The following is an 11228-nucleotide window of genomic DNA, read 5'->3' as shown; positions in this document are numbered from 1 at the left end:
GATCTTGGTCTCCTGCAGTGATCCCCAAAATCACTGGTGCCAGTCCTCAGCCAATTTGATTCGCCCATGTGATATCAAGAGTGGTTGGAGCACTGGATAATGTTCCAACAATAATACCGAAGACTAAGATGACTGACCTCAACAACCATGACTATCTTTACTTGTGCCAGGTAAGACTCTAGCCAGCAGAGAGTTTCCCCCCAATTGTGGGTGTATCTATACCTAATGGACTGCAAAGGTTCAAGAAGGCAGCTCACCCCCACCTTCTCAAGGAAACCACGGGTGTGCAATAAATGCTTGCCCAAGCAGCACGGCTCATATTTCATGGATGAACTTTAAAAAAGACAGAGCTCCATTTTCTAAAAATCCTAGTCGGGAAATCTAACTATTGCAACCCATCTTCTCTGCTCAATAAATGCATTGGGATTCCTACAGTTCCATGCATGATAAGATTTCCTTTATCAGCACCCTTATAACATTTGGCCACTGTGCAAGCTTGATGCTAAGGTAGGGTGCATCAGAGACATCATGTAAGCTAATCAGCTACCCTGATCAGATCATTTGTTGCTGTATATTGTGCAAGATCATGAATGGGATCAAGACCATCACTTTTGGTCCTAAAAGTACACAGTCTACCTCTAACAAGGTATCTCAAAAGCTTCAGCACGAGATCTTGCAGTCAAGCCAAAAAGACATTCTGCCTATCACACAAATGTAGTAAGTCATTTTCAGCACCAGTTCTTGCAAATCCGAAAACACAGTTCCTAAAGTTTGATTGGACTATATTTGCTAAGCAATTCTAGTGTGCAAAGAATTGCGCTGACAACCCAGTTGAAGACTGTCAGTCAAGATTGCAATGCTGAAAGCTACGTACATAATATACAGGGGCCTGTTATTTGCAGACAGAAAGAACGTGTACATTCACTATGCCTGTTCCAACTCAACAACATAAGTGACAGCCATTCTCTGGTACATTGCTCAGGGCAATGCCTAGACCAATCAGAGTCAACATGACTTTCAAAATTTAAATAAAATGTAGCAGTTAAATGTCAGTCATCATCTAATTGGTCATTCTCCATGGCAATGCCTTCATCAATTGTGAAGTAATTAGCATGTCCTATCATACAGTATAAATGTTGTTGTCCCTGTATATTAATATTTCAAGTGAATTGGTTTGATGTATGCAAGATGAAAACCTTCAACAAATGTGTCTATTGTCTGCAACACTCAAGTTTAAAATTCTCCAACACTACTAGGGATCAGTACCTAATATTTTCTCTGCATCATGCCCATGCTTCAATCTCTGCTCTGTCCCTTGATGACTAAAACAGAACGTTGTACTAAATGTGCATGAATTTCCTTCTCTTTCTAAGGAAGAGTGAATTTGCTTGGAACTTCTCTCGCTGTCTTGCTGTAACTTAGAACTGGAACCTGCTTTCACATATAAAGGGTTCACTGCAGTTAAGATAGCATTGAGAGAGAGACATCCAATGAAAATGTACAATGTATGTAAAGCCTGCTTCTAGTACTCTGAGTTTGATTACATCCAACTATTTTGCCTTTAGAGTTCAGTATCCTATTTTAGTTGCTGAAATATAGTGCTTAGATATGTTGCTATTTGAGTTTATGGGAGATGACTGGAAACACTACTGGATGAGTAATTTAGAGACTCAAGCTAATGCTCTGAAGGCATTGCTTCAAATTCCACTATGGCCGCTGGTGGAGTATAAATTCACTCAATGTATGGGCAGTTTAAAGCTCGTCTCAATACCAGTGACCATGATTGACTGTTGCAAAATTTCATCTGGTTCACTAATAGCCTTTAGTGAAGGAAACCTGCCATCATTAAATGGTCTGGCCTCTATGTGACTCTGGACCCACAGTAATATGGTTGACTCTTAATTGCCCCCTGAAGTACCTTAACTAAACAACTCACTTCAAGAACATTTAGGGATGGCCAACAAATTCTGGCTTTATCAATGATGCCCACATCCTGTGAAATAAATGAAGAATGCCCATACCCAAACTTGGCTGTTGTGGGATTTTTTTGATATTTACTCGTTACCATTTTATCAACTGTGTTCAATGCTTCACACTTGCATTCCTCCATGAAGTACCTTTTACTGTTATATATCGAGAGTTGTCCTTCCACCTATACATCTTCTCTAATTAACGTGTACTGCCTAAACTGCATCGACAAATTCAACTATGCTTTCTAGTTTTGTTTGTCCAAATGTACTGACAGCACAAAATGGCTATCTTCATTTCTGTATAAGGATTTCTCGGATCAAGGTGCTTTCTTTAATTAATTTTGTTATTGTAGACCATGTAACAGAATAACTTTCCTTAACTAATAATTTGAATAGTACAAAATTAACAATTTAAACAATGTGTATCTTTAATATGATACTAAAAGAACCAACTATTTATGATCTACTGGGGGAACTTTATTCTTTTTAAGGTTTTGGTCTAATCTGCTCTTGATGTTCATACAGGATACCTGAGTAGAGTAAAAGCTACAATGGACTACGATGGTCACGATTGTAGATTCCTTACATTCAAGTCTGGAGACTCAATACTTGTTTATTTTAAGTTGGTTGGGAAAAGAGGTGATTTATGGGCTGGAAGTGTAAGTATTATATTCTGTGGTGCATTATTTTGTTTCAAAATATATTCACATTCCATTTTTGTGAAATTGATTTGGTTCGTTATGTTCCTACCTGATGGGCCAATTGATAGATACTCGCATATTGTGCGTACCTCACCACTTCCATCACTAACCAACTCCAGACCTACAACAACATTCATATGAAGCATTTAACATGCTAAAATCTCCCATGCAGTTCACAGAACTGACAAAATTGACACTGAGTCAAAGAGGTAAATAACAGGATGGATGAAAAAATATTTGGTGAAGAGGTAAGTTCAAAGGAGGGAGAGATGGAGAGGTTGGCATTTCTGTAGCAAAGCATATCTGCCAATTTTGGGGTAAAAGTAATGCAGGATTGCTCAAAAGGTCAGAACCTGAGCAAAACAGAGTTTGTAGAAAGGTGGAGAAGGTTACGAAAGTGGACAGGATAAGGTTATGCAATGATTTTAACACAAATGACAAATTTAAACTCAAGGCAGTGTTGGATTCAATGGCTGACAATACAGAGATGGGTAGGAAAGTAAGCTGTGATGAAGATACAAAGAATTTGTGAAGAAACATAAAAAGCAAAAATAATGTGGGAAAATGTCAGGTTGTTCACTTTGGCGGAATAAAAAATAAAAATATTATTTAAATTGAGAGAAACTGCAAGTGTTTTAGCACAGCAGGATCTGGGTGTCCTTGTGCATGATTCACAAAAAGTGAGCATGCAGATACAGCAAGTAATTAGGAAGGCGAATGGCATGTTCACTTTGATTGAAAGAAGGTGGCATATAAAAATAAGGAAGTCATGCTACAACTTGGTGAGCTTTGAGCATTGGTGACACCACAACTTGAGTATTGTGGTCTCTTACTTCAGGAAAAATTGAAGAATGAACTTGAAATGTATTTGAATGCATTTGAAATGTTTCAGAGAAGGTTCACTGTGCTGATTCCTGTGATGAGGGGTTTGTCTTGTTAGGAAAGCTTAAGAAAATTGGGCCTGTACTTGTTGAAATGTTTGAAAAATGAGACATGATCTTATTGGAATATATAAGATTATGAGATCGCCTGACGGGGTAGTTGCTGAGAGGATATTTCCCCTTGAGAGGGCATCTGGAACTAAGCAGCACAGTTTTTCTTTAAATCTCCCATTTAAGCCAGAAATGAAAAGAACATCAAATGAGTTGATAATCTTTAGATTAACGCCTCACTGAGCTGTGGAGGCTGGGTTATTGAATTTAATAAAGATTGATCTTTGATCAGGAAGAGAGTCGAGGATTGTGGGGCATAGTGGGATAGCAGAATTAAGGCCACAATCAATTCAGCCGTGATCTTACTGAATGACCCCTTCGCCCTCAAATTTCTTATGATTTTATGGATAGGAGGCCATTAGGACAATTTTGTAATAGTCACTGGTGAAGATAACCTGATGGATGTGAGTTTCAGGAACAGGCATGCAGAGGAGGAGTAGAAATAAGCTGTAATATGCAGGTTGGTGTAAGCAATCTTTAATACCTATTCCTCTGATTCTGACCTCTTGTGCATTCCCTTCCTTGATGACCATTCTGAAAGGAACGACCCCAGCCTCTGGAAAAAGCCCCTTGCCTTCACCTTAAACTTTACATTCTCCCACCCCAATTGTTTTGCAATGTACAAGATACAATGGTCCAAGCCCCATTTTCAATCCCTTAAATCCAATGGACTCCAATTTGAACATAGTTCATTATTGGTTTAGCCCTTGCACAACAAAACCTGATTAAACTTCATCAAACATTTGCGGGCTCTGCTTTCTTCTGCCAAAACTGTTCACTGCTGGAGTCTGCAATGCAAACAAAACTCCTGGCTTCTTGTCATCATGAGCAACCATGCTGTTTCAGACATCATGGGCAGAATCTTACCGGGCCCTGAACTATGTCAAGAAATCTGGGAGGATTGTGTGAGAGGTCAAGCAAAGGCTATCTTGACATTGGGAACAAGAGGTTGCATTTCCAAACAGAGCCCTGGGCATCAAGACAAGATTCTCATTAGGCATTGCTGAGGTGCCTATTGAAAGGGAATTCTTGCTTATATCGTCCTCATTAACTGCACATCTTGCCTCATGAATATGCAGATTTTTACCATGAGAAAACAAGATGGTGAGAATTCTTGACCAGAAAGTCTGAGCAGGTACTGGTGACTTGAGCGGCCACTTTCTCCACTGGACCTCCATTGGACACCTAGCAACAACATCTCAGGGCACTCTCCAAGCCCATCGACTGATACTGACAACTGAGACCGCCCAGCCCCTCAGGACCCTCATGGAACTTCTTCAATCCACTTACAAGGTGCTTCTGCACTTTAAAGCTGGTCTTCGGGATGCACAGCAACCAGCATTGAAAGGCTGTTCAAGGACACACTGCACTGCATCCGAACTCAGAGACTTGGCCAGGCCATATCTCAGGGCACCTTATTTGGTCTTTCATGCCCACTCACTTTGAAACTATCTAGATGTCCATGGTATCCTTGCCTTGGCTTGCCTTTTCTCATGAAGAGAAATGGCCAAAATTGTTATTTAGTCAAAATATGGTGGGATTCTGCCCAATCTTTTCTCATCCTCGTTAAAATTCCTGCCTGGCTTTGCTGTCTCTTTAACGAATTTCAGCCCATTAGGAACTCTGCATTTCTACAACCCTGGCTACTGGTGCTTCATGTACTTCTTTTGCCCACCATTGATGACCATGCCTTCACTAAGCAAAACTATGAGCTCTCAAATGCCCTCTCTGAACCTTGTCACCTCTCTATCAGTCTGCCCTGATTTAAGATGGTCCTTAATACTTGTCTTTTTGACAAAAACTTTAACCACCTGACCTAATATCTCCTTTGGCTCAATGTCAATTTTTATTTGATCACATTTCACTGATATTACATTAAACACACTACATAAATACAAGTTATTTTTGTTAGACATGGTGAACCCAATAGAATTAATCATTGCATTGCTTACCTAGTCAGTGGATTTATATAATTCCCAGGATCATAAAAATAGTACTCCTTTCTTTATGAAATGCATTCAGTAACTAGAAATGAATTGCTTTGGATTCATTGTGTTTGGTAAGTATGAACCTAAGTTATTGCACATCATACATAGTGGAACAAGGGTTCCATCAACACTTTTAAAATTTTTATCACTCATAGAGTACATATACTAATGTTTTCCAACATTCAAGTCTTTAAAATTAAAAACAACATGTGCTGTGCAAACTCAGGGGGTCTTGCATTATCAGTGGAGAAAGAAACAATGTCGGTGTTTTGGATCCAATATGACTTCTTCAGAAGTGGACTTGAAACATTAACCTTCTTTCTTCCTCCACAAATGCTGCCATAGATGCTGAAATTCCCCATACTTTTTGATTTTATTTCAGATCTTCAGCATTTGCAGTGTTTTGCTTTTATCTTAGTGCAAACATTTATGATGTTCTTCAGTTAACTTGTAATGATTTTGTTCTATTTTAGATAGGAAAACAGTTTGGGTATTTTCCAAAAGATGCAGTTCAAATTGAAGATGTAATAGTATCAACTGAAATAGAACTGCCAACCAAGGTAATCTGTGAATTAATGTACTTAACTTTATGCTTGCTCCATTAAACATTTCATGACTATATCCTATTGCAAAGTTTTCAGATATTAATTTTTAGATCCACCCAAATAACTCTGAGTCATGCCAGAACTAGAGCAGAAATATTTGTACCCCTGAAAAATAATTTTGGAATAAAAAAAAATGCTGATTCTGAATACTTAACTTGAAAACTGTAGGCAGGACTTCCTCAGTGAACTCACAGTAATAAATATATTCCACACCAGGTATAGCTTTTTATTGTAATACAAACTGAAATGTATAAATATAGTTTTTCTGATCAATGCTATTTCATTTCAACTTGCATTTTCAATTCTTTAACATAAGCTATCATTAGAATTTTATTCAGAATATTCTTCCCAAAGTAAATTTTCTATATTAGTATTCCATAAACTTCCAACTACACCTTTATCATGGATGTTTTTATTCCACTGTCAATCCCCGTATCTAAATTAAAACAACCCATATGCAATAAACACAGAAGAACAATGGATCCTAAATCAGAATTATAAACTTAAGATTATGCATGTGTTTTTTTTTCCCACCCAGGAAAGTGACTTCCTTTGCCTTGATGGTGATTATTACGTTGGAAGTGAAGAAAGTGGTTCAGTCAATGGTGAATATGGAGAAAATTCAAATTCAGAAGAAATAAAATCCATATTAGGACATCAATCTGAGTCCAACATAAACAGCCAGGATTACAAAGGTAATTCTGCTAAAGATGAACCTGTGGACAATTTAGTTAATCTTTATAAAGAGCAGTTTCAAAGAACACATCATGCTACAGATGATGCTGTTTTAGAGATGACACCCGGTAACGAACAATTTCAGCCAAGTCTAGCAACTGATGCAGTTGGACAAATCAATGAGTTTCTTTCACCAGCTGATTATCTGAATCAATTAAATGAAGCAAGTGCCTCAAAACACACAGAAAACAATGAATTAAAATTAGACACAGGTCCTGAATCTGTACACAGAGAATATATTGACCCAAAAGGTGAACCTTCCGGGCAGGAGATCGGTGAAGAACCTGCTATCACATCTGAAAGTAATGAAGAATCTAAATTTCTGCAAGAAGCATCTAGCTGGATTGGATCTAGAATTAGCGGGTGGTTTGGTTCAAAAAGCAATCTGAATAAAGAGCCTGTGGAATCTACAGACCAGTCTTTACAGATAAACTCCTTTAAAAGTCGAAAAATTGCATTAGGCAATGCTGAAAACGCTGCAATGTCTGAAGTGATGGATGATCAAATTAACGAGCATTACAAGGACAAAGAAAAGTCATCCTGGATTAATGGTTTGTCCAATTTGTTCAGTTTCACCAGTGATTCACCAGAAGATGCTTTATCCAGTGATGATAATAAAGGTAAAGAAGAGCTTGAAAATGTAAATTCATATTCTGTTGATGATTCAACAGTCCCAAGTAAAAGTGAGATACCTAACCTGGAAAACAAAATGCCTGACCTTTCAGTTCCAGCTGAAGTAAGGCTACAATCAAATAGTCCAGAGAAACCAGCACAACATACCAATGAAGCTACTCAGAATTTAATGGATAATGATCAGTTGAGGTTTAAATTTACTGACAAAGTATGGGCTGGCCTAACTGGTAAAGCTGAGGATTCAGGCATATCCAAAGAAACAGAAAATGTTGGAGTAGATAATCCAATGGATAAAAATGATATCACTGAAAGCAATGAAAACACAATGAATAGCGAATCTGAAGTTTGTTCTCGCATACTTGCAGTGGATCAGGTTCCAAGAGAAGGGGATGCATTGATTGTTGATTCATTAATAAATGAAGAACCAATCCAGTACCCAGAAGTGAGTCTCTGTAAAATGGAGAATGATATTAATTGCCACTCTGAAGGCTTGCAGCAGGCTGCAAAGGAACATGGGGTAATACAAAGTGAAAACACTCAATTTGTACATTCTACAAATAGTTTAGAAAATAGTTTCAGATTTGATAGCACAGCATCAAAGCTTAAAGATATGTGGAAACTAGAAGCTCAAAATCTACAAGAGCAAAATTCAATGTTAGATTCAAAATTTGTGGGGGATAATAAACCTTTGACTCAGGACAGTCTCCACAAAGAACAATATCTGCAAGAACATTTAAAAATTCCTTCAGTAGTTAAACAATCTAGCTCAGATTATATGACGTCAACGACACGTAAAGATCTACAAATTGAAGAAACATCACGTAGTCAACATGATTTTTTACACAACCAGGATCTAATCTCTTCAATGGAAGAATTTGGTGTTGTAAGTAAGGGTGAAGCTTTGGAATTTGGGTTGCATGAGGAACAACAACATGTAACATTAGATTCTGAATTAGCACCTACTAGAGATCAGAGTTCAGAAAGTATAGTAGCTAACACTGCAAAACCTTCAGCAGGGAACAAATTACAGGCTGAAGAATGTTTACAACATAATTTAGTTTCTGAATTGGAACCAGATCTGCATCTTTCAAATACTGCTGATTCCATGTCACAGTATACCTTACAGAATAAAGAAAAATTTTCACAAGAAGACATATTAATAAAATCAGACTCACAACGTATTGCTGTGACAGACAGTGATCAATTTCCAGAAAAAGAATTGCATCATGAACAACTAATCTCACAGCAGCGAAATATTGAATCAACAATGGAACTTGAACAGCTTGGTATTTCAGGTGAAAATAAGCTATTATCCCAGATGCAAACTTTTAATGAACAGCAAGCTTTAAATTCTGAATTTGATGACGGTGTTCCTTCTTCACAGGATGAACTGGGGAACAAAAAAGGCATTACAGAAGGAAAGCATGTAACATCGGCAAAGCAGCACACTTTAGATAGTTATAATCTTTTAACACAGAATGTAAAACAAGCTTTAGAGGAAATCTATCCATCAAGTTTGGTCGATAAAAAGATCACAGTTACAAATACCTATGGTCCTTCCTTACAAAAACAACTGAGTGATGAAACCCAGAGAGTACCGTCTCTGCAGCCAGTTTCAGATCCTACTCAGGCTCTGCCACGGGAAAAATTTTACAGTGGCAGCAACACCTTGCAACAACAAGCCCCAGTATCAGACTCTGAATCCAGTCAGCTTACTTCAGATCATGGTAAAGCTGAATTACAGCAATGCCTGCATGAAGAAGAGCATGTTTTCAAAGAGTGTCCACCCATAAAACCTGAATCTAATCAGGCTGCTCCAGATGTTGATAAATCCCTTTTACTGAAAAAACATGATGGACAAGACTTGCAAGAACACCAAATAAGTTGTACTTCTGAATCTAACAGGCTTTCTGTCTTGGGTCATAGTAAATATGCATTGTCTGAAAAATTGCATGATAATGAGGAAATTCTCCAGGCAAGCGTTTTGACACTTGGACAGTCTGAACAGCATACTGATTCAGATAAAGATAAACTTCTGTTAGATGAAAAAATGGATGATAAACACCGTGTCTTACAGAGACAATATACAGTTTCAGATTTAGCTTTAAGACCATTTACTACAACAGATAAAACAGAATCCTTATTGCAAGAAAAAGAACAAACTTTTTCAGATCATTTATCAAATTCACAAGTCGAAGACTTCAATGTTTCAAATGATGGCAAAACCTTGAAACAGGAAAACTCTTTCCATCAACAAAAAATCATGGGCGATAAAGTAACTTTAGAATCAGGAGAACAATCTGTTGTTTTACTTACCACAGAGGATTTCTCAGAGGAAGAAACAAAAGTAAGCAAAGTTAATAGTAACACAACCATAAATAGTGCAAAAAGAAACAAGATGCATAAAACTATAGAAGCTGAGCCTTTAGGAGAGCTTGTGAATTCACTGCTTTCTGAGAATATGAATCTTACTGGAGAAAGTTTCAGTAGGGCTGAGGACACTGATACTAAAGTTGAACCACAACAGATTATCGAGGAAATAAGGGGAGTTGAAACAAATGACAACCATAGAGAGATTAAGGATACAATAAGTGAAAAAGCCACACAACCATCGATTGATCCTATTACCCTAAATGCGTGGACAGAAAAAGCATTGAGTGATTCTGAAAAGCTGACAGACATCTCCACTCATATACGTCAACATACAAGTCAGTTAATTGCAGCAGTTAAGCCTAATCCAGATGCTGCCACTGAAAATATAAATCAAGCTATTTCTGAAAATGAATATAAAACAAGACATGTGACTGATGAAGAAATAACTGTAGCAAGAGATATTAAATTCAGTGACGACCAAACTAGCAGTTCCTGGGGAGTACAGTCACCTTTAGAAGAAGGAAAGAAACCATTTGAGAAACTCAGAGTAAGGCATACGTCATCTGATAGCACAAACCTTTATAGTGATCTTAAATTATTAAAAGAGCACATGGGTATTGCTCATCTGCAGCATTTGGAAGGATGCTTTGATAAAACAAAGCTCTTATGGTTGGAAGAAATTCTTGAACAGCTAGAGAATGAGAATTGTAATAATGGTTTTAATAACATTCTCCAAAAAGTAAACACTTTTGAAGATAGTTTCTGGGAAAACAAAGACTTCAAATGTGACAAGAATGATGCAAATATTGAATATATAATGAGGGAAAGCCAACATGATGAAGATACAGGGATGTTTCAAAAGCTACAAGATATCCTAACTGCCATCAAAATGAAATGCACCTCAAATGACTCTAGTTCAAGCACCATTAAAGGTATTGGATAATAAGTTAATGGGAATATTGCAATTTCCAACATACGTCTCTGTATGTTTTCAAGGAGGAGAATCAAGTACATTTTAAAAGTATACTTAATTTATATCTTGGAAAATTTCATTCGCACATTGTTATCACTGTAAAAGGGAATAACGTCTTACTCAGTCCATGGGGTCAGAGACAATACCATCTCTGGGTATGAGAGATAGTAGAAACTGCAGATGCTGGAGAATCTGAGATAACAAGGTGTAGAGCTGGATGAACACAGCAGGCCAAGCAGCATCAGAGGAGCAGGAAAG

At 37.5% G+C, this 11228-nt stretch overlaps 1 protein-coding gene across 1 annotated transcript in view; it reads left to right on the top strand.

Moving 5' to 3' along the window:
• Nucleotides 1-2504: 2504 nt before the first annotated feature.
• Nucleotides 2505-11228, top strand: part of LOC109930369 (transport and Golgi organization protein 1 homolog) — a 19231-nt gene continuing 10507 nt past the window's right edge. Inside the window, exons 1-3 of the mRNA XM_048600122.1 lie at nucleotides 2505-2629; nucleotides 6125-6211; nucleotides 6795-6951. Coding sequence (XP_048456079.1) covers nucleotides 2522-2629; nucleotides 6125-6211; nucleotides 6795-6951 — 352 coding nt within the window. The 5' untranslated portion in view covers nucleotides 2505-2521. The remainder of the gene's footprint in view (nucleotides 2630-6124; nucleotides 6212-6794; nucleotides 6952-11228) is intronic.

Source organism: Rhincodon typus, chromosome 8, assembly GCF_021869965.1.
Source record: "Rhincodon typus isolate 14 chromosome 8, sRhiTyp1.1, whole genome shotgun sequence".
Lineage (NCBI taxonomy): Eukaryota > Metazoa > Chordata > Chondrichthyes > Orectolobiformes > Rhincodontidae > Rhincodon > Rhincodon typus.
This window is presented reverse-complemented; position numbering and strand designations above follow the sequence as displayed.